The sequence below is a fragment of the Leptodactylus fuscus genome, chromosome 6 (genome assembly GCF_031893055.1).
Source record: "Leptodactylus fuscus isolate aLepFus1 chromosome 6, aLepFus1.hap2, whole genome shotgun sequence".
Taxonomy (NCBI): Eukaryota; Metazoa; Chordata; class Amphibia; order Anura; family Leptodactylidae; genus Leptodactylus; species Leptodactylus fuscus.
This window is the reverse complement of record NC_134270.1, coordinates 152,271,401-152,295,240: the sequence shown is the minus strand read 5'-3', so window position 1 is coordinate 152,295,240 and position 23,840 is coordinate 152,271,401. Positions and strand designations below refer to the sequence as shown.

Genomic DNA, 23,840 nt, shown 5'->3' with positions numbered 1-23,840 from the left:
CAGCAAATTGCTGATAAAGCCAAGTCTCTTCTCTCTCTCTATGTAAACACATAGATAAAACTGAGTCTATTCTCTGCAAGCATGTGCATATTAAACCTGCCAAAGTGCAAAAATGTGTAGGCAGTCGGCAAACAATCACTGCTGGTATAGACAAATAGTTGGAGTATACTTGGAGGCTGCAGGTAATCCCCAAAGCCCATGGTAAGCTCTTTTTAGGCATTGCTGATGATCTTTGCTATAAAAACAGTGTTGAATAGCTTGATAAGGATCACCTGATCGGAAGCTGCACCTCCTAAAGTCTGAAGTAGTCGGTGCTGACAGGAAGAACTAACAAACCAAAAGTATTTAAACAATTAAAAATTGCAATTTAATTCTACAAATATACAATAGTGAAAAATAAATACGTCAAAGACGTCAGTCCCTGCTCAAGTCTTAGGGTCCTCCTCTGGAATGAAACATTCCTGGTATGATGGGGTGACAGACGCATCTCCCTACAGTATTGGGGTGCGAATCCTCACCCACATTATTGTCTTTTCAAACTGGAAAACAAAGTCCATTTCTTATTCATCGAACTCAGAACTTGAGGCTGAAGCCGGGCCCCGCAGCAGAGGCTCCCTGGTTAGTGGTGGTTAGATGAAACCCGGTGTCCTTCAGGTCATCATCCCCCTGAAATAAAAGAAAGGAGGGCGTTACAACGGGGGCCAAAACAAAATAACCCTGCAAGTTAAAGGCTGTCGTAAACCTTGCCAATGCTCCATTGTAAAGACATGAATACATCATGTCATTTAGTTTACTTGATCCTGAGTTACAGCCAGTTTATGCTTCAGAGCTGTATTCACAATTCTGCAGGCTTCAGTGCTGAAATATATCAGTACATCTTGATAATATTTTACTTGTGGGAAATCTCTTTACACCACAAAGTAATATAACATTAGAATAACATAACAGCGCATCCACATTATAGGAGCTGTACTAAGTGGTTAGGGTTAGTCTTACGGCAAGTTTGCTGACTGTGCAGTAGCCAGGAGCAGAATTGTGAATGCAGATCTGGAGAATGTAAGCTATACCGCAGGATCGGTGCAAAATATCTATGTAACCCTGTTAAAGGGTTTTCCGGGGAACTTTGGGGGTTCAACAACCAGGGCCCCCCATGGATTAGCAGCAGCAATCCCGGAGTGCGGTTTCTACTTCAGTCACATGACCTGAACGCAGCTCAATTAAATTCAAGTGAATCGGCTGAACTGCGAAACCAAGCGCAGCCACTGCACAAAAGTCAACACTGAGCTTGGTAAGGGCTCATGCGAACGCGCTGGGGGTCCGAGTGCTAGACCCCTGCCAATCTTTAAGGATAGGTAATCAATTAATAAGTTCCGGAAAGTCTCCTTAAAGGAGTTGACTCACAAATCATAACTTCCTATGTTAAACAATAAGAAACATTATTAGCTTTCAATAGGAATCATTTGCAAGAAGTTCTCCACTTTCTACGCTACAGGCTTCTTATAGCGCCCCCTGGTGTTCTTTAATTCCCTCTGTGATAGAAGGCAGCAGCTACTTCTTACTGGCATACTAGCAGCAATAAGACTACCTCATGTACAAGAAGATCCAGATGGAAAGCCTGGACAGGCAGGCAAAGTTACTTAAATATCCACATCCTATATCGCCCCCTTCCCCGGCTCAGTTTTCACCACCCATAGACTCATCATAGTAAGCACCAGATCAGCAAACTCACCAATTGGGCATAACCCAGACCTCCTTCCGGGGGGCGAGGGCTTGTGCCACGTTTGACTCTCTGCTGTTCGCTTTTGGCTGGCCAGGTGGGGAACATAGACGGATCGATGGGCAGGGGGGTCTCGCAGAAGTATTCGTGCTTTAGGGCATCTTCTGCAGTAATTCTCTTTGCGGGACAGTAGGTCAGGAACCTGACGGAAACAGAATACAACATTATTGGGGTGGCAGACGGAACCAGCCATAACATTCTTCTTCAGATCCCTTCTAGTAGAAAGGTCACATATAATATTTTATTACACATGGAAGAAACTGAACTATTTACTTATTCATGAGGTCAAATCCTTGGTCGGAGAGCAGAGCCCCAAATCTCTTGCGCAGGTTATTGTATGGATATTCAGAGAAGGTCATTTTTTTCACTGCTGGGAGCTCATTGTATCCAGGCCAGATCTTCTCACTTGGGGTCCCAAGATCCTGGAAAAGACAGCTGGCTTAGAACGGTGTATACAGTATCCTACAAACAAAAGCAGGCTAGGAAAGTGGGGGGCCATCCCATCGCATCTTTCAAGATGGCCCCATAGACCACCATAACAGCCAATAGTCAGAGCAGATCCAAGAGAGCTCTGCACTTTCCCAGCTCTTCCTCCACTTTATACTAGTGGTCAGAGGAGATTACTACACATCTGCCATTCAAAGACAATTTTACCTTAAATATCTTGTTGATCTGATCGATCTCAGATTTTCCCGGGAAGAGAGGCTTTTGGGTGAGAAGTTCTCCAAATATACAGCCCACTGACCACATGTCTATGGCTGTGGAATATTCCTATCAATGGAAGAAGAAAATGAAACGGTGAATTTTTAACTTCTGTTACCTAAAGAGACTTTAGGCCATGTTCACATTACTATATCGGTTTTTTTTTCCCACTCCTTAAAGGGATTTTACCATTAAAACTTTATTTTTTTTGTGGATAAGACGTTGGAATAGCCTTCAGAAAGGCTATTCATCTCCTACCTTTAGACGTGGTCTCCGCCGCGCCGTTCCTTAGAAATACTGGTTTTTACCAGTATGCAAAGTAGTTCTCCTGCAGCGATGGGGGACGTGCCCCAGCGCTCAAACAGCAATGAGGGCGTCCCCACCGCTGCCAGAGAAGTGCCTCCAAGCACTGCCTCCTTCTTCGTCCGCCGCGTCATCTTCAATGTCTTCCGGCGCAGGCTTGTAACTTCTAACAGAGCAGAGCAGACTGCGCAGGCGCACAGGTCACGGGAAAATGGCCGCTAACAATACTGTGCAAGCGGCCATTTTCCCGCGACCTGTGCGCCTGCGCAGTCTGTTAGAAGTTACGAGCCTGCGCTGGAAGACATTGAAGATGACGCGGTGTACGAAGGAGGCGGCGGCGCTTGGAGACACTTCTCTGGCAGCGGTGGGGACGCCCTCATTGCTGTTTGAGTGCTGGGGCACGTCCCCCATCGCTGCGGGAGAACTACTTTGCATACTGGTAAAAAACGGTATTTCTGAGGAACGGCGCGGCGGAGACCACGTATAAAGGTAAGAGACGAATATAGGACGTCTTATCCACAAAAAAAAAAAAAAAAAAAGTTTTAATGGTAGAATCCCTTTAAACTACAAACAAGGACTGTGTTGTCTGATCCTGCCTTACGCTCAGCAGGTAAGTAAGAAATAAAAGGATGGATGGATATATAGATGATGGCAAAGTAAGAAGTTATTGGTTGTCAGGGTGGATATATATTTTATCAGTCCTAGATGTACGTACCTTAGCGCCAAGCAGAAGTTCTGGAGCACGATACCACAAGGTGACCACAATGGGAGTGTAAGGCTTTAGGGGAGAGCCATATTCACGGGCTAAACCAAAATCTCCAACCTGTAAAGAACAAAATACAATTAATAAAGCAAATCCAGACCGATGGGTTGAATAAAAGAAGGGCAGCTCTTATATACCAGACACATACCAGTAAAATCAATAGAAATATGTCACTAATCACACCCAAATAAGCCCTCCTTGGTGGAAAAGAGGAACCTGCTGCAGCGCCACCTACTGGAAAGCAGCTCCCTTTAGATGAATGCATGGTCTTTCATAAAACCTAATGGAGGAGATCTTTTCGTTTAGCATAACCTGGGAATAAAGCCATTAGGTTTTATGAAAACCCATACATTAATCTACAAGGAGCTGCCTGCCAAAACATGGCGCTAGAGCACGTTTCTGTTTTCCATGTACCTTACTCAATATTCTTAGCAGGTCTACATAATAAAGCACAGTATAACTTCTGACTAATCATATCCAGGATAGAGATCGAACGATCTCTGAACTAGACATCAGGTAATTCCATAACAAACAACTCCCCCATGTGTTCTTAGCCCCGAAATCCTAATTTCTATCCAATTGGCAGAGGTCCGACTAATATGACCTCAGCCGATCACTACGTGGAAGAGTCAGAAGAACTGTGTGCAGGGTCACTTCTAGCTCACAGGAGGTCACATGGAGAGGAGACAATCCTTTTTTTTTTTTTTCAATGTAGATTGTGAGCCCCATATTTTTTTCCTATCAGTATGTCTTTGTAGAATAGGAGGAAATACACGCAAACACGGGGAGAACATACAACATTTTTGCAGATGTTGTTCCTGGCGGGATTCGAACCCAGGACTCCAGCGCTGCAAGGCTGCAGTGCTAACCACTGAGCCACCGTGTTGCCACAGGAAACAATCCATTTATTGCAGATGGATGCCATACCTTTAATATACCAGCATGACTGAGAAGTAAGTTGGAGGTCTTGAGATCCCGGTGAAGAATCCAATTATCATGGAGGTGACGGACGCCCCGGAGCAGCTGAATCATTAGGGTCTTCACTTCACCTATGGCAGGAGGAGACAGATATGACATCTATTCTATTATCGGCTTTACCCTTTGCTACAAAGAAATCTGGTTGAAATAAAATGTTCACTAATAATAAGTAACAGATGTTGGTTGGAAAAAAGGAAAAGAGGGATAAAACTTCCTGGAGCGATGATAACATTTCCAGGGATTTCAGGAATTAAATTCCAATTCGGAGAAATTTAGGACTTTACATAACCTGTCCTAGTTTTACAATGACATCAGGACTAAACTATGGACGGACCACGGTCATATAATACTGAGCAGACTGTGTGGCAGTGACAGAGGGGATGAGGGATTATTATAGGGACAGTTAGAGGGGATTTGTCCAGTTTTAAATGTAATACCTACCCCACAGGATTGGGGGAAAATGTCTGATCTGTGGGGAAATCAACTGTAAGAGATATTCTATATATCCTCTTAGGAGTGTAGCTACATAGTAGAGGTTGGATGAAGATGCAGGCCCAGCAAGTCCAACCCATAACCCTATAGTGTTGATCCAGAGGAAGGCAACCCATTACCAGCTGAGCATCTTCTCTGCGGGACTGTGATCTATGTAAGTGTTGCGCTCTGATTCCCTCCATTAATCCCATAGTGATGAATGGAGCAGCGGAACACAATGAGAACATTCTTGTAATTTGTGGGGACCCACTGGTTGGACTCCAGTCAGAAGATGCCCTTTACAACGTGCCATAGTTATTCTGCAGGGCACAAAATTAGAGAGGTTATCCGGTTTCTAGTCCTTAGGATAAGCCATCAATATTAGATATGCGGACACCAATGGTGTCCATAAATACCACAAGCCATATTGCTCACTCGCTCTACAAACTGTAGGTATTGCAGGGTTGTCCCATTGAAGTCTATAGAACGAGCCATCAATACTAGGAACTGGATAATCCCTTTAACGCAATAATCAATGGGTATTGAAATTAGGCAAGATCTGCAGTGTCAGTCTCAAAATTAGATGCATCCTTCACACTGTCAGATTGACAATTATATAAAATCACCATGTGAAAGACGTTTTTCAGGGCTTGGTGTAAGCAGGCACAAGAAAATGGCCGCGGGCATGCGCAGTCGGATCTGCCTGAGGCCCAACGCCAGAGCTGACTGCGCATGCCTAGAAGTTTGAAGCCAGTACCGGAAGAAGACGCAGAGAGAAGTTGTTCCAGAAGAAGATGGAGGCGGCGCTGGAAATTTCTTTTGCAGCATTGTGGATGCCCCCAGTGCTGTTTGAGCCCTGAGGCCGCCCCCAGTGCTGCGAGAGAACTCATTTGCATACAGAGGAAAACCGGGATTTCTACCAAACGGCGGCGCGGAGAAGACATCTAAAGGTAGGAGAAGACCAGCCTTTCTTAAGGCTATTCCTACGTGTTAGTCAGGAAAATTAAATAAATTTTAAAAAAATAATAATTGTATTTTAATGATAGAATCCCTTTAATATGACAGCAGTGTACCTACAATTCTGACACTTTTAAGGGTATGTTCACACTACCATTATTACAGGCTGTTGCTTGCATCAGTTATAGGATGAGAGCAAGTTCCATTAACAGTATTTAGAGTACGGTACGCAGATGGAGCCCCTCCAGTCTGTGTATGTTCCCAATGACTATAACGTAATCCACATGGTGGACACCTTCTTCCATGTTAATTTACTTTTCCTTCTGTTATAAAAGTAAAAATATGACACAAGAAAGCTTCCATGGTTTCCACATGTGGGTGAATGCAGGAAAACACCAGACAGTGGAGTCTCCTTCCAGATCTGTCATTTAATGTCCGTTGCTCTTATCCTGTGAGGGAAGAAAAAGAATCAAATCAATCCCTTACCAGGTAGAAAAGGTTGTTTCATGGTCTCCATGAGGCTCTTTAAGTCGTGCTCCACGTAGTTCATTACAATGTAGATTTTATCCATGTTACTCCCAACAACAATTTCCTAGGCAGAAAAAGAAGCAGCGTAAGCATTGGGACACACAAGAGCAGAGACAAGTCTGAATACTACACAGCATGTACATCCTTACAGGTGTGGGAAGAGGATATTAGAGGGGTTTCCATCAACAGATTTTTCAGATATGCCATAAAACCTGAATGTTTGGGGTCCTAGAGTTGGTCCCTTCCCTGCCCCAAGAACAGGGATGTCTGATCAGGGACTACTGTGACTCTACAAGGAGACAGAGGAAGAACCGAATTCTCATACCTGGTTGTTAGCTATAACCCCTACAAATTTTAATGGAGAATGTCTGTGTAGTCACTTTTATGCAGGGGGGGAATTTTTGTTATGAGTAGGAGATCCAGCGGCTGGATCTAAAGTGTCAATCATGGTCTGCGCCAGTCACTACATTGGCTGCCTATTCATTACAGAATACAATATAAATGTATCCCCCTCATCCACAAGGCTCTCCATAATGCCACACCTCCCTACATTTCCTCCCTCATCTCCTCTTTGTTCCCACTCCCACATTACCCCACATGATATGATGCCATTTCAGGCTAACATTATATGTCCAAGCTCCATCCACATGTTACAGGACACGACTGGTGACGGCTTATACAGTTTTATGTTTATGTAATGACAGTAACCTCTATTACAAAATTGTTTGACAATGCCGCCCCTGCTACCTCTTGTGTCACCCCCTCTACCTCATAGATTGTAAGCTCTTGCGAGCAGGGCCCTCAGTCCCATTGTGTGAAGTGACTATTTCTTTGTAATGTATCTTTTTGTCTGTATTTGAACCCTACAAATTGTACAGAGCTGCGGAATATGTTGGCGCTATATAAATTTTTATTATTATTCATGAGAAAATCCCTTAAAGGGATTGTCCAGGCTTCAATTTTTTTTCATAGCCTATCCTTAGGGTAGGCCATAAATACATAGGGGACTGACTACTATCAGTGTCTGGAGATGGTTCCTTCACCTGTCATGTACTCAATATAGAGCCAGAAGCAGAAAGCCCTGTCCGCTGTATCGTAGCCCACTGTAGTCAGAGCTTTCTGCTTTCAGTCCTGTAATGTGTATCAGACCTCTGTACAGTTCATCAGTCAGGTGGGCCAGAGGTCAGCGCCCCACTGATTATATATTTATGGCCTATCCTGGGGAGAAGTCATAAAATAAATAAATAAAATTTGTCCCAGACAAACCCTTAACGTAAAATTTAGGCAAGGCAGTAAAAACCATTTACAGATCTACCACTAAAAAACATGAAAAAATCCATTCCAAATCATCCCAGTCTATGGAATGGCCCGTAATACCAACCACCAGGAAACGGCAGAGGCCAGGAAGCAATAACTATCATTAAAATGTGGTCAAAGAAGATAAAAAAAAAAAATAGCAGACTAAAGTACCCAAAGCATACTTGTGGTCTGACAAGTACAAACACGATTCCCGCAGTTATGTCTGCAATGCTTACCCGAACCCGGACAATATTCTCATGCTGGGCTTTTAATATGGTGTTGATCTCTCGAAGGGACGTTATAGGGAAGCCTTCCTTCTCTTTTTCCATTTTTAACCTCTTCAGCGCAACAATTTCATCTAGAAAGCAACAGGGAAAAGAATAATGAATAAGAGCAGAGTAATAAAAGGACTGGATGCCGCTACATATGCCATTCAGACTGAATGTGAATGATTTTTGCCTAGACAGTAACAGAACAGTGCCCCTGCTGGTCAAGATATGAAAGCACGGTTTGCTGACTATAAGTGCATTGTAAAAGGTTACAAATAACCCAGGCAAAAACATGACTCCTATCTTACACAGAAAATGTTCCGCACATAGACAAAGAGGCAATGAAAGCAAATAGCCACATGCTCCAACAACATGGAATTACTAAAGAAAAAGCTTTTCCCAAAAACAGAAGTATTTACAGACCTGTCTTCTTGTCCTTTGCTCTATACACAACGCCATAGGTCCCTTCCTCAATTCGGTTCAAGCACTGAAACTCTTCCACACTGCGGCAGCCCTGCAAAAATAGAGATATACAGTTAATAGAGAAAAAAAAAAAACAACAAAAACTAAATAATAAATCTTACTTTACATGTGTCGCTCATCTTACCTGCAATGCTGGAAGATATTTCGGCAGCTCTTGCTTCAACTCGACAGGTGATATAACCGGAGAATCAGGGACATATTCACCATCTGTCTGAGCATTTGAATGCGGGCTTGCATTTCTGGGTTCTTCTTCCTCATCCTCTTCCTCTTCGCTCTCAGGAGAGTCATGATCAAATCTGGACTCTGTGACTGCAAAATATACATTCTAATGTGACAACGCCACAGCTTTTGGTAGAGTGATATCTATCTATCTATCCTTCCTATGCATTATCCCCTTGGGTCCCTTTCTGAGTGTTTTAGGGTTTTCATATGAACAATACTTATTCCCTCCCAATCCACAGATTAGGAGATTTATCTGAACACTGGCTATCCATCCATAGAGTGGTGATGGACTACCTAGGTTGTGGAAAAATTTGGTTAGGATCCCCAAATGAAGGATTTCACCTTATTGTCTGTGAGCTTCCAATTCTTAAATACACTTATGGGGGAAAGAGACAGGATAATTCTCGTTGGGAAGACAAACCCAACACTTTGTACATGAGCAAAGTCTTCTAAATTAATTTCCAACAATACATATATTTTATGGTAATAGGCCGCCCTATATAAAACAAGGTTTCATCCAATGGGAATGGTGCCTTTAGGGCATTGCTTCCAATCCGAATTGCCATAATATATGATGCACAGATACATTAAACAAATGGTACAAAGTGCTGAGTATCCCTAGTCAAATAAAGTTAGACCACATGATTTGCTGCCATATACACAGGGGAAAACCTACATAAAAAGGACACCCGTAATGTACTAGACTAATCTAGAAAAGAAGTAGAATTATGTTTAACCCTATATGCTCATTAAACTAACTTATCGGCTATGTAAACAATAAATCCTTCTTTCCTTGTTGTAGTCCCATGAGACAAGTGCTTGGTTGACAAATTTTGTCAATATAGGAATTCACTATTTTTAAGCAACTTACTGAAAATATAAAAGCCCTGTCTAATCGATACCATATGTGAGTCAGGCTGACCGTGGCAGCCTCTCCATACACCTCTATGTAGGGGAACATTGCTGTGTTTTCATGATCATCGTTACAAGCTGAAAATACTGACAATCCCATTTACTTCAGAGCAATAGAAAACGCTTACCAAGAGGAACGTGATTCCCGTTCTCTCTCTCCTCTTCATCAGTCATTTCTTCATCACTGACCTCCTCTGTAAAATAACCAAGGAGATGAATTAGATGAACGGGATGTTATTTCTTTAGTAGTAAAACAATTCCTTATGTTGTTCGCATTTTGCATCTTCCAAGCTGGATGTTATAGTGACATAATGTATATCATTCTAATAGCTATATACACATCACTACCTGCTGTCTGTTCTGATGCAGCCTCGGAATTACTTCCAGTCTCCTCCTCTTCTTCCTCTTCCTCCTCCTCTTCTTCTTCCTCCTCCTCCTCTGCTTCCTCTGACTCCTCAGAACTGGTCTCCTCTTCCTCCTCGGATCCAGACGCAGACCCAGCTGGAATGATATTCCACAAAAAAAAAGGTCACCACCTACCTATAGGCCACATAACGCTATACATGGAGAAATCACTCATTATAGTAGACATCAATAACAATTTGTACAAGAGACAAGCTCCAATACCTGAGGAGGATTCTGCAGAACTTGTCTTCCGCTCGCTGTCACTGATATCTTGCAGGTCGGACAGAAGATCCCTCACGTCTGGTCTGTCCTCTTTCACTGAGAGAAGCAATAAAAACAGTTAGGATACGGCAGAAATCCAACCTATCGGTTCTGAGGGGTAAATAAGGACTGGTCATGAGATATGTGTGCAGCTTATAGTTATAGGGGATGTGCCTAGAATGCTGATCCCTGGGTGATCGACTGGTTTCAGTCCTGGCCGACAGCTAATATTGCTATGGAAAGAAGCTGACAGCCCTGTAGTGGTCGTTGCGGGGGGAAAACAAAGGAATACATGGTGGCCATTCAAATGAATGGCCATCGATGTAATACAGGGACAACGTGAAACGGTCAGAACAGTAGATGCTTATACAGATATGGGATGATCAGCTTTAACAGAAGAATATGGGACAGAGCTTGTCCTCCTGATCCGCTTTTGTAAAAATGGTTTCTCATGTAATAAGAGAAGTTCTAGACACAGCCCTCCTAATCTGACTGCTTCTACAAAGTCTTAGGCAAGACCAAAACATTGTAAGGCTCTACTCAGATCAAGGTGGTGTTGTTTTGTTTTTTAACATACGTTTGCAAGATTTTCTATTTTTTTGTATTATATATAGATAACACTGAAAATTAAACACCACCAAAAATTAAGATTATTATTAATGTCAAAAACATGATTTAAACACTAGGTCACTTCTTAGCGACACTTTCCCGTTAACAAATCCCCCCCCCCCCCCCTTAGCTGACCACAGCACTCAAGTCATTTTACAGAAAAAAAAAAAGTTAAAAAGAACGAGACAAGTTTGAGGCAATTGGTATCACCACATCTGTAACAATCCCTACAATACAATCACTACATTATTTTTATTTTTCCCATTCACAGAGACATATCAGGGCTTAATATTTGCGGGACAAATTGTCCTTTATAATGGTACCATTTACTATGCTGTATAATGTACTGGGAAGTTGAAAAAAAAAATCTGAATGCGGTGGAATTGGAGAATGTGGGTGACATGCTTATGGGCTTGGTTTTATGGTGTTCACTGTGCAGCCAAAATGACATGTGAGGGCGGGTTCACATCTGCACTCGGTCTTTGGTTTAGACCAGGGGTAGGGAACCTTTGGCTCTCCAGCTGCTGTGAAACTACAACTCCCAGCATGCTCCATTCACTTCCATGGGAGTTCCAAGAACAACAGAGCAAGTATGCATGCTGGGAGTTGTAGTTTTGCAACAGCTGGAGAGCCGTACGTTCCCTACCCCTGGTTTAGACAATCCGGCGGGTTTCCGTCTTCTGCTCCAAGAAACTGGACAGGGGATGGATACCTGGTGGTCAGTTTTCAAACCTTATCACTTGAATGGGTTTGCAGAGGTGACCACCCATGTGCGTCTTCTGCCTGTCCGCAGCTAAAAATTTTTTTTTTTTTTTTTAAAGCCAGACACAAAGTTGGACATGCAGGGTTTTGTGTACAGTTAAAGGAAAAAAAGAAAAAAAAAGAAGAGGTTTAGCCGCGGACAGGCACAAGACGCACACGGGCGGTCACCTGTGCAAACCCAATCAAGTGATTGGGTTTGAAAACTGACTGCCGGGTTTCCGTCCCCTGTCCAGTTTCTAGGGGCAGAAGACGGAAACCCGCTGGATTGGCTAAACTGGAGACCAGGTGCAGATGTGAACCCGCCCTTACCTGTATTATATGTTTCGGTAGGATTCTGGGGACACCAAGTTTATATAGTTATACATTTTAACCCCTTAACAAGAATCTATATTCTGATACATATTCTAAGTTTGTAATTTTACACAGCCTATACGCCATACACATTAACATTCAGTGAGAGGCAGGAACAGCTCTCAATACAGAAACAAGGGGGAGAATAAAGAGATGCAGGATGTCACAGAAAGGAGACAAAATCTGCTAATAAACTATATTATAAAATGTATTAATGACACAAATAGTGCCAGAAAATCAAACTTGTCCAAAAAAACTTTGTTATGCCTTAAGGCTAAAAGGTGTTAGATCGCTAAAGGGTTAAAATGTACATAAGGCACTGGACTTATGTGTTAGGAATATTTAAGCTCAAAATCTGGAAAGCTGAAGATCTGTGGTGGTCTGACACCCGGGACCCCTGTGGATCACCTGGTCAAAGGAGCTTGGTGAGAGCCACTTCCGTTTCACAGACCAAGCGACGCCATGTTCATTGGTCATACGGCCGGATCGCAGCTCAGTCCTGTTATGGACTGAGCTGTGATACCAAGCACAGCTGCTGTAAGTACTGAAGAGGCTGCAGTGCTCACCAGAACTCTGCAGCCTTTTTAGACAGCTGATCGGTGAGGGCCCATGTCAGCCTCCTGCTGATCTTTAATAGGTCATATGTTATTTGGCCTGGAAAACCCCTTTCATGCCATCGTCATGTAAATACAACCTTCACCATTCCTTTTAGTAAGGCTTACCTTGTTTCCTCATATCTCCTGCCTCCACCCTTTCCCGTTGCTGCCGTACAGGACTGCGGCTGCGATAATTGACTTTATTTTTGTCGCCATGCTCCTCTCTGGCGGTTCTGTGATGCGCGGATACTGCAAAACGAAAACCAAATGTCAAAAAAAAGTATATTTGGAGATTTAAGCTGAGATCTAAAGGAGTCTTCCATTTTTTTTGTCCATAAACATATGGTCCTTTGTGTTTTATTTCCTTGCAATTCAGTTCTCAAGAGCCCTGCTTACTAACAGAAGATGGAGACATTCAAAGCACAATGGTCTGTAACCAAGAATGTTTACATTGACTGACGGCAAGGAGAGCTGAGAAGGCTGAGAAGAATCGAGAATAACTACTGGATATCAAAGTTACAGGAGGCTTTATGTACAAGGTAATGCTTACATATAGGGAAGATGTCATGTGACAATGCACCATAATTTGCAGTAACCCCAGAAGACTTGTAGTTATACACCACACAAAGTGTATTCACACAGGACAGATTTATTGCAGAAATTTCTGCAAATGAAAATAGGTGCAAGTCACCTGAACGGGGTTATTTCTGCCAGGGCATAAAACAGCTACCGACCCCAGCAAAAAAATAAAATGGTTGTTTTTAGGTCTGCATTCAGTATTCCGTTCCAGGAGTCTGCATGGGGACCCCCGAACAGAATACTGAACACATTGACAAGTGGTGAGCTTATGAAAGCACACGGGTCCCATAGACTATAACGGGCTCCATGTGTTTTCCGCACAGAACATGCAAAGACAAAAGTACTTCATGAACTCGTGTGGACACCACACGGAGCCCATTACAGTCTATGGGGGTCCATGTGCTTTCATTGTTCACCACTTGTCAATGTGATCGGCATTCCCTTTGTGGGATTCACCATGCGGATACACCCGAACAGTATACCGAACGCAGATGAGAACCAGGTCTGGCCTACTGACTCCACAGAAATGGCTTCTGCGTAGATATTCAGATAGGTGGACATTATTGGAACATATTGGCTGTATGTGAGTAGAACAGGTTTGCAACAGACAAAACCCTTGGTTGAATTTAAGAGGGCTCACACAATGTAGAAGTGAATGAAATGAGGGGGTGACAAATGGCTGCGTTAAGTGCTCCAGAGGAGGCAATATGTTTTACAACCCCCGCCCCCCCATAATAGAAAACTGTGGCTCAGTGCAAAATGCAGCACATGGGTGTTTGTAGGTGTAATGTGCCCCAGTCAGCCATACTAGAGCTATACAAGGCCACTTGGACTCCTGACAATTGGGGTTAAAAGGAAAACCAGCATAACAACGGTATTATAATGGTGCAGAGCTATACCAGAAACGTATAAGAAATGCTATAGAAATCAATTCCTTAAAGCAATGTACAAGCCGGGGAAAAGCAAATGAAGTGCTGCAGACTCTTCTTTCTTGGGGGTCCTCTTTACACCCGTCCCCAATGCAGTTAATTTGGTAGCTCTTCTTCTTAAGTACTGGCATATTATTATTTGTGATAGTGTGACTTCTGGGACACTTTGCGATCCGGTCATTCCCTGTACAAAGGCCCCCACTATGCAGGTTGGCCAGGAATGCCCTTGTACTGGTAAAAACACTACAGGCTGCTGTAACACCGCCAATCCTTTATTCTCAGGATTTGTGGGGATCCTAGAACTCAGGGGCCCAACAATATGTCATTGTTTCATGAAATGGGATACCCCTTTATGTAAAAGCAATTGATAAGGAAGTGGTGCCCATCTTATGCTAGGTACACACAAGCAGTTGGGTACAGTATGGGCACTCCGTCCCAGAGGAGGACTTTGCTCTCCGCCGATTGTTGGTCTTTTTAAGTGCCTAGGGCCCATCTTCCGGGCCCCAAAGGATGGAAACCTGAACACTAGTGTGAACCTAGAGTGAGGCCAAGTAAAAATCTGTAATGTCACTATGGAGGCTCAACAGTGTGGTCAGTGTGGCATATTTATTTGGCATTTAAACCTACTTATATTGACTAGACTGGCCATAAAATCAGTGACGGTATCTTAGACTGAGTCCCCAATGCCATGGAAGACAGCAGTGCTGTCGCATTTGACGGCAAAAAGAGGCATTCACAGGCAAAGAACCTCAACTGACCCCTCTAGAAGTCAGTCTGGTCAGCCAGAGATTTGTCATATTGATGAAGAAGTGTAAAGATCCTGAGTCACACTGCCCTCCGTCCTCCTGACCAGTCGGCTATACACACAGATTCTCGAACCGTCAGTATTTCAATATCTGCTGTCATGCATAAACTAACCCATATTATTATATTTATGAAAGCCAGCTCGTGTGACTGAGAAAGGGTTAAGAAGGTACAATGCAGTACAGAACTGCTACAAAGTTAATGCCATAGAAATGGTTTAAAAAGCCAAAACTTACTTTGAGTGCTAAACTCTACAAGTATTCTTGAATCTGCACTGTACTGCATTTTCTCAGTGTCTTGCAAGAGCCCTGGCTTCCTGCGCTCAGGAAGCGCAGATCCTGCGAGCCCTAGAAGGCATGTTGTACAGGTTGGAAAACTAAAAATCGGCAAGTGCATGACTAGCAATTACATGTCTTATTACTACCATTTCACTTTAAGGAGAGAACAAAAGAAAAACGGTGTTCGATACATTATTAAAGGGGTTGTACCAGAGTCTAAACTTATCCAATATCACAGGAGAGGGGATAGGAATGGGGGGTCCCCGAGTTCCCGCCTTCAAATGGAGCAATATTCATACACACATGCACGCTGCCACTCCATGCACATTGCAGTCCCTTGGAGAGGACATGGAGTGGCATCATACAGTGGTCTCAGGAGCCTTGTGCTTGTGACTGCTGGCCATCCCCGCAGTGGGACCCCCGGATCAGACACTTATTCCCAATGGTTTCTGCGGATAGGGGATAAGCTTCATTCATTGTACAACCCCTTTAACTTGGCTTGTGTATTTTGCGACACAGCCTAAAATTCAGGGCTAGACCTGGAGAGACAGAACCACTATGAAAAAAAACTTGATATTCTTTGAAGCTCAACCAATGAGCTTAAAGGCTCAAGCAAAAAGCAGGGTACCCGAACCCCTTGCCCAGATCAATAACGTATACCCCATTTTTTTGTTTTAGCCTTTGAGCTTTGGTTGATTTCACGGCCTTGTTTTTTCCCAGGAGCGGGTGCCAATGACCGCAGATACCCCTGGAATTGATATGCTGTTATACTAGTTGTGTATTCACACAACGACCCAAGGTGAGAAGAACCCAATTACCCAGGTTGTTTTCCAGTTCGGATATTTCTAGTTCTTTGGTTTTAAGGTTCCACATAAGGAACACTCCATCCGATTTTAGTCAATGCTCAGCTCATCTCAGTTCACCTATTGCTGATAACCCTAGCAACCGGCTGTAACCTTAGTGGACACTCTATGCTGTTGTATGCTTGTGGACAGTCACTGTAAGAGAAATTAAGCATTTCATGTCCGTTAACTAGGTGTCAAAGAAAGCCCACTGACACTCTGGTCCTCCAAAGTGAGCGATACTTTATGTAGCTAAATGCTCAAGCCCCAAAAACCAAACTGGGTGCTTGAAAATGACTTCTATACTTCTATGTTGGAATCCCTGTTCATCCCAATGTCCATCTGAAGCTGTAAGTCTCACTTTTTCGTCCAGCAGTTTCAGACATCCAATGGAACCGGCAAGTAATGTCACCCTAGCATACACATTCATTTAACTCAAGTTATGCAAACCCATAGCAAGACAAACATCAGACAATTAAAGAGGTTATCCAGGTCCTTACATTGAACTCCTATGCTTAGAATCAGCCTGGAACTTCACAGATCAGCACTACACAGACCGTAATGGTCACATACCACAAGCTGCACTGCTCAGTCGCTGTACAAATGGTAGCAGTGAGTGTAGGTGCTGCAGATAAATTTCAATGTGACAGTGTTGTAGTACCGACACTTGCCACTACAGTTTGTACAGCGAGTGAGCAGCATAGCTTGCGGTAAGTAAACATTACCGCAAACCGTGCTATCTTGGTACCGGTGACTTCTGGGGGTCTTGGATGTCAGACCCCCACAGATCTAGGGAAAGGCCATCAATGTTAGAAACTGGCTACCCCCTTTAATGCTTGTAACATAACACTGCTCTATGGACAAAATACATGAAGTATTCTCAATGAATGTATCCTATACACACAGTACAAACCACAGTATACATTATTTAAAGAGGCCCTTTCATGTTCTCAGGCATATGCGGTTTTATATACCGCTAGAAAGCTCACAGTATACCGCTACACACAGTACGGTCAGATTGTCAGGAACGCCCTTCTGACAGTGAAAAGCTATTGGTAATGGCACCGATAGCTCTTCCCCGTGGAAACATAACACTGTCAGCTTTCTAGTGGTATATAAAACCGCATGTGCCCGAGGACATGAAAGGTCCACTTTAAAGCATGGCCTATTTTAGGAAGTCTAGCAGTGAAGGGCACCAAACCTGCCCTGATTCTTGTCCAAAGTATACATTTGATAGTGCACTCACAAGCACAAGAAGGGGCAAGGAATGACCTAGAACTCCCTATACAGCCTGTTACTACCCAGATAATCTGAACAGAAAACTCAAAAAGAAGGGAGCCCCTTTGGCTGTGGGTGGCCTCTGTGCAACTCTCCTTAAAAAGCCAGGCACTGAATGGGCCCTCAGATACTTTATGGGTCCGGACATAACTAATACCTCTCCAAAAAGATGAAGGTGACAGGTTAAAGGGCACAGCACTGATTTGAGCACTTCTGCCCCTCTGTTTTAGAGATCAGTGAGGGTCTCTATGCTACTGTAGGACACTACACTACAATGTTCTTTGAGGGTGTTCCAAGTAACGTGTGAAAACAATAATTGTCAAAAAATACCCAGCACCTGCATAGATCCCAATACCAAAGTGACAGGACAATGACAGTACCTTCTCTCCTGGACTCCCGTCCTTTACGCCTCTCCTCAGCTCTCCTCTGACGCTCTTTCAGTTCTCTCTGCTCTTTCTGCTGTTCCCTTAGTTTTCTTTCACGCTCGCGATTTCGTTCCAGTTGCTCTAGACGATCCCTGAGGGAAAAAAACCAAAAACAAAACGGAAACTAAAACAAAACAACTTTGGTTAGAAGGGCTACCTGACCATAGACTGATGACAAGTCCTCCTCCCTCCATTCCCTGGCAACATCGCAAGTAATGCAGGTGAGGGGGCTCACATTGCAAACTCAAGCTTGTTGTGACTGCAAAATTAAGTTGCAAAGAAAAAAAAAAAAAAAAGTAAATTATATTACATATTAAAAAGTAAAAAATAATAAATAAAAATCAATTAGAGCTGAATTTTCTTGCAACAGATATTCCTTAACTCTACGATGAGGTTAAAGTGGTTATGCCATCAAGAATATTTATCTACTATCTATGGGAATGTCAAAGTGCAGCACTTGGCTATCTTCAGCGCGCCCACTGAGGTAAATGAGAGCGTGCATGCATTCTGTCCAGCAGTGGCATGTCTACATTCTGCCTGAATTCACAGCAGAGAGAAAACAGAGTGTCAAATATTCCTGGTGGCATAACCTAAGGCTCCTTAAAGAGGAACCCCACTATACGTGCAAGTACAATCAGTAGTAATTTCCTAGAAAGGGGTTTTCCAGACATGAATGGAGTTTTCATACTGATGACTTATCCGCCTGATAGGTTATTAGCACGTGATCTGCGGTGTCTGACAACCGGGCCACACACAGATGAGCTGTGCAAGCAATCTCCAGGCGACAGAAGCTTGTGCAGTAGACAGAGAGCGAGTGCAAGCTGCTCTTATTCATGTAGGATAGGCCATAAAGATCCGGTAGAGGCAGACCTGCTTCTATTCAAGTGAATGGTAGTGCGGTTGCAGTTCCACGTACCACTGCTAGTGTACAACGCTGCCTGGAACTGCAACCGCACACCAATTCAATTGAATAGGAGCAGGTCTGCCTGTAAGCCATATACCTAGTATATGGCTTCCGGCAGCCGTATCAGCTAATCATTTCAGGTATTAATAATATCCACATCCTGGAGAACCCCTTAAAGGGATTCTACCATTAAAAATCGATTTTTTTTTTCTCATTGACACGTAGGAATAGCCTTAAGAAAGGCTATTCTTCTCCTAGCTATAGATGTCTTCTCTGCGCCAAAATTTGGTATAAATCCCGGTTTTCGTTGGTATGCAAATGAGTTCTCTCGCAGCACTGGGGGCGTCCTGAATGCGGCGAGAGAACTCTCCAGCGCCGCCTCCATCTTCTTCAGGAACGTCCTTCTTCACGCGTCTTCTTCTGGCGCAAGTGGTCAAACTTCTAGACCTCGGGCAGAGTACACTGTACATGCCCGTGGCCACAAGAAAAATGGCTGCTTACACAGTAAATAAGCGTCCATTTTCTTGTGGCCAGTGGGCTCTGCCCTAGGCCCAAAGCCTAGAAGTTTGACCGCCCACGCCTGAAGAAGACATTCCTGAAGAAGATGGAGGTGGCGCTGGAGATTTCTCTCGCAGCATTGGGGATGCTCCCAGTGCTGTGAGAGAACTCCTTTGATTACCAACGAAAACCGGAATTTCTACCGAATGGCGGCGCGGAGAAGACATCTAAAGGTAGGAGAAGAATAGCCTTTTTTCTTATGAGAAAAAAAAATAATTTGATTTTAATGGTAGAATCCCTTTAAAATACAATCTGCCCCTAAATGACCTTACCTCCCCAAGCTGGCTGCACGAGTCTAAGAAGTTGAAGTAATGGGCTGCTACTGTTCTTACACAGCTGGCAAATTGCAAACACTATGGTCACTATCCCTCATTTGTCATACTCAGCAGAATTGTGAATCATGTGAATGACAATTCTGTTTAATAGGTGCCATACAATAGTATAATTACCACAGAGGAGGATGCAATTAACATGCAGCATTACTGACACTCTAGAAAACAGAAACATCTGCCATAGAAAATAAACCACCAGCTCTCCCTTACCGTTCCCTTCTGGAATGCTCCCTGGCCAGCTCCCTCCTCTTCTGTCGCTCCCGCTCACGACGAACTTTATCTTGTTCTTCTCTATGTCTTTTTCGCCTTTCATGCTCTCTGTCCTTCTCCTTCACACGTATATATTTACCTGTCAATAACAAACATCATTGAGTCAATAAAAGTGATAAAACTCACACTCTTCCATGCCACCATCATCGACCATCAGAACCATTTGTAAAGCTTGTACACACAGCAAAGAAGGAATGTCTCAAAGAAAATGCTTAGACTAGTCACAATAAGGATTAGAGTATATAATGAAGAGGCCACAGTGCTTGCCCAGGCACCGCAGACCCTTCGAACACTTAGTCATCAATAGGGCTGAGGGTCGGACCACACCAATCTGATATTGATGGACCATCCTAATGGCCACCGGTTTTGATTGGGAGATCTTTCTCTGTTAACACACATTGCAAGCTATTATTTCCACAACGTAAACATACCTCCGGCCCCTTCAGCAGAATGGCTGCGGTGTCTGCGTTTCTCTTTCCTCTTCTCATCTTTTCTGTGGTGAGATTTTTCTTTACGAGAAACTTGTTGTGGAGGTTTAATAGCCAAAGAGTCGTCTTCTTCACCTCTGAGAGTAGAGAAATCAAAGAGAAAGAGGCGGCATTAATATGGGCACTTTTTAGAGGTCCAATTAAGGCCTTAATATCTTGAAGTATTTGTGGCCCTTCTGAAGGAAACTTAGAACTACACAGGATCTTATGAATCCAATATGGACACTAATACGTGAATGTATGACAGTTATATAAGAGCTTATACTGAAGGCATAATGTTAAAGGGACCGTGTTACAATGAACAAACAGTCCAATCTTCAGGCACGATGGGATACAGATGACTGATAGAGAGTTTACTGAGAAAAGATTCGGTATTACTTGTCATTTATACATTTCCTCATTCCATCCTTACAGTGGCGGACATCTATCTCAGAATAGACAGCCATACATACACGGTTATGAACATATAACTATATTGAAACAGTGAACACTGCTGAAGGATATGGATAGAAGTAAAACTAGTATATAGGGTCACTTGGCTGTACCTGTCTTCCATTGAATCTTCGCGTCTGTAAGGGGAATTCCTAATAGTAATCTCCATTCTGTGATCTCTCAACTCCCCTTCTTCCAAGGAATCTCTCTTGGAATCACGATCATCAGCCTGGGAAGGATATGAAAGGTACAGTAAGAAACCAGAGGCAAGACAGACATCTGCATTCATTCTTCTAACACCACTGTGTAAGTTACCAGAGGAAAGAGCCTCCTCCTTATGGTGTTGTCTATCTTACTCTACCTCAATCCATGTGCTTTAACAGGGAGTGACTATATCACCAAGCTGGACAAACATTAGGGATATCAGAAGGCTGTCAGAACATGAAAATGCCAACCGTTCTATTGGCTTTGACCTGCATGCCAACAATGGAAGCCAAGACTAGGCCACAAGCATGCCATCTGGCATCCATGACAAGACCCAAGGGGAAGAGGTGAAAAAAAGACAAAGACATGAGGCTGTCTACAGCATGAAAGGAGTAATTTCTGACAGGAGAAGGCTGGATAGTAATTCCTGATAACCCAGTTGTGTTGTGACTTGTGAAACAAAACAGTCTATGTATTGCTGCTGTCCTCCTTACACCTCCATAGAGATCTATTCTACAGATTCGATCAGTGAAAGGGAAGAAACAGTCACTTTTCTTACATAAAAGTAAATCCCAGCGTTGGTTTCCATCGCCTGCACTATGCACTTAGAAAGCTTGACCTTAGAATGAATAACAAAACCAGTAAAAGTCTGATCAGCACAGATAAGACAAGAGAAAACGTGAGGCACAAAGGGGTTCACAAGGTCATGGTGGTTCCACTCTCCAAATAAATGAAGCAGCAGGTCGCACATGCCCCCCTATTCATTCTCTATGGGGCCCCCAGAACAAGCCAAGTACAATGTTCAACTATCCCCAGCAGTGCCCAGCACGTGATCTGAGCGGCAAATGCACAACCCGCCATTATATTAATACTGGGGTACAAGGGACCCTGATCTTGTGACTTAAGTTCCGACGTGGTAATTAGAAAAAAATGTTGCTTTAGTGGTAGAATCCCTTTAAGGAGACATTCACACGATGTAACGTTGTGTCAGAATCAGCGCTGCAAAACAGAATCCCATTGACTTCAATGGGTTCTGTTTAGCGTGAAATCAATGGGTTAAAAAGCCTCCCATTGATTTCAATGTGTTACACGCGCTAAACAGAACCCATTGAAGTCAATGGGATTTTGTTTTGCAGCGCTGATTCTGACACAACGTTAGATCGTGTGAATGCCCCCTAAGTTTGGATCTGCTATAATAATTTACTTCCTCATTTCACCAGGTTCTTACATTTTTTGTATGCTTAGAGTCTGATTTTTCTTCTTGCTCCTTCCTCCTCTTCTTTTCTTGCAAAATTTCGTCCAGGGTTTTCACTTTCCAGGTGTCTTTTTCATCCCCCATTTGGAGTGGGTCAACCTACGAACATCAAAAATTAAATGTATTGAATTTACAACAAAAGCTTTAAAGGAGCTATCGGATGGTCTATAGAGAGGCTGTTCCTGTCATGGATCTAATCGGCTCCCATTCAGGCTCAGAGTCTCCAGTGAGGGACATCCCTTTAACTGGTAATAGGTCGTAATGGGACTTATAGAATGAGCTGCCTTTAAGCAATAGCCGGTTCAAACCCTGCCGGATCAGTAGGATCCAAACACCAAGGCTCTGGTTCTTGTGATCGGCAGGGTCCATACACCCACAATGGTCATAATGCCATTCCACTCAATTCTATAGGATGATGGAAATAATAGCCAGGCGCAGTACCAGGCGGTCCCATTAAGATGAGTGGGGCAGCAGTGCACAACCACTTCCTTAAAAAGTACCCTCATACACCTTCCATGGCCTTACATGTCTTTAGGGGGAGGAGCTTGGGGTCCAAAATAAACACTGGACCTGAAGACTCAGGGACTGTGGTCCCCAATAATCCCTTCCGCCATGATGTTACCACATCCCAGTGACAGGGATTACCAGTACGAGCTAACTGAGGGCCGCAGACCTAAGACACGTCTATATCTATAGTAAGCACTGTACTCTGACGGAAAAGCCTCCGCCGGTTACCGCCCTGAACCAACCCATCATACATTACACACAACGAGGACGAAACCAAGCCGAGGATCTACCTGAAGTTTCCCTCTCGATGCGCCTCTCACCGTACTACGTCCAGCGCCAGAGCGAAACGAGGCCCTCCGGCGCACTCTAATGACGTCACCGCCCGCTTCCGGCACAGAGCTAGGACGCTGCATAACAGCGCGGAGTGTCTTTCCTGCTGTCTCGGCTAGGTGGCGCTCGGCACCATACAACGCTAGGAAAAAGCTTATGTTATACAGTCGGGGCTGAAGCCTCGTGTCAGAGAATGACATTGTCTATGTCTGTATCTATAGTGTATATAGAGTGTATATATAGTGAGCCTTGGATGTGACCGACGACCAGTATGGCCGCCATTATATAAGTGACATATAGTTCTGTGTTGCCGGGGTGGGGCTAGAACCTGTCATATAGGTGTAGTAGTGACATTTTTTTTTTTTTTTTTAAGTTTTTTTTGTTGCAGATTTTGTTGCAGTTTCAGCAGTAGGGAGAAGTATAAGAACTTATATATATATATATATATATATATATATATATATATATATATATATATATATATATATATGTAATGTGTGTATATATATATATATATATATATATATATACACAGTATATGTAATGTGTGTGTGTGTATATATATATTCCCCATTCCTTTAGTAGCTATTATTGGCTTTGACTCAAAAAACTGCAGCAAAATCTGCAACAAAAAAGATTCCTTTCCACAACATGGGGCCACAGCCTTAAAGGGGTTACGCTAGGTTCACACTAGCATTCGGGTTTCCGTCCTTTGGGTCCCGAAACACAGAAACCCTATCTGCTAGAAAAGCATTTCCACGCAGAAACCCGTGGACA

At 43.4% G+C, this 23,840-nt stretch overlaps 1 protein-coding gene across 6 annotated transcripts; it reads right to left on the bottom strand.

The window, feature by feature from the left end:
- Positions 1-356: 356 nt before the first annotated feature.
- Positions 357-23,104, bottom strand: LOC142208853 (cyclin-dependent kinase 11B-like). 6 transcript variants are annotated; one of them, XM_075277625.1, is made up of 22 exons: positions 23,024-23,104; positions 22,200-22,325; positions 20,881-20,975; positions 20,279-20,412; positions 19,788-19,926; positions 18,019-18,042; positions 17,739-17,875; positions 15,197-15,307; positions 12,775-12,897; positions 10,292-10,387; positions 10,013-10,165; positions 9,793-9,858; positions 8,655-8,839; positions 8,471-8,561; positions 8,015-8,136; positions 6,438-6,543; positions 4,473-4,594; positions 3,498-3,605; positions 2,432-2,548; positions 2,051-2,199; positions 1,730-1,919; positions 357-666 (listed from the first exon to the last, which is right to left on the bottom strand). In XM_075277625.1, exons 2-22 carry the CDS (start codon positions 22,308-22,310, stop codon positions 574-576), a joined length of 2,472 nt encoding a protein of 823 aa, XP_075133726.1. In that variant the 5' UTR covers positions 22,311-22,325; positions 23,024-23,104; the 3' UTR covers positions 357-573. The 6 variants fall into 6 exon arrangements, with proteins under 6 accessions (XP_075133726.1, XP_075133724.1, XP_075133725.1 ...); XM_075277623.1 differs by having other exon boundaries at positions 358-666; positions 20,881-20,996; XM_075277624.1 differs by having other exon boundaries at positions 358-666; positions 20,881-20,996; positions 23,054-23,104.
- Positions 23,105-23,840: the final 736 nt, after the last annotated feature.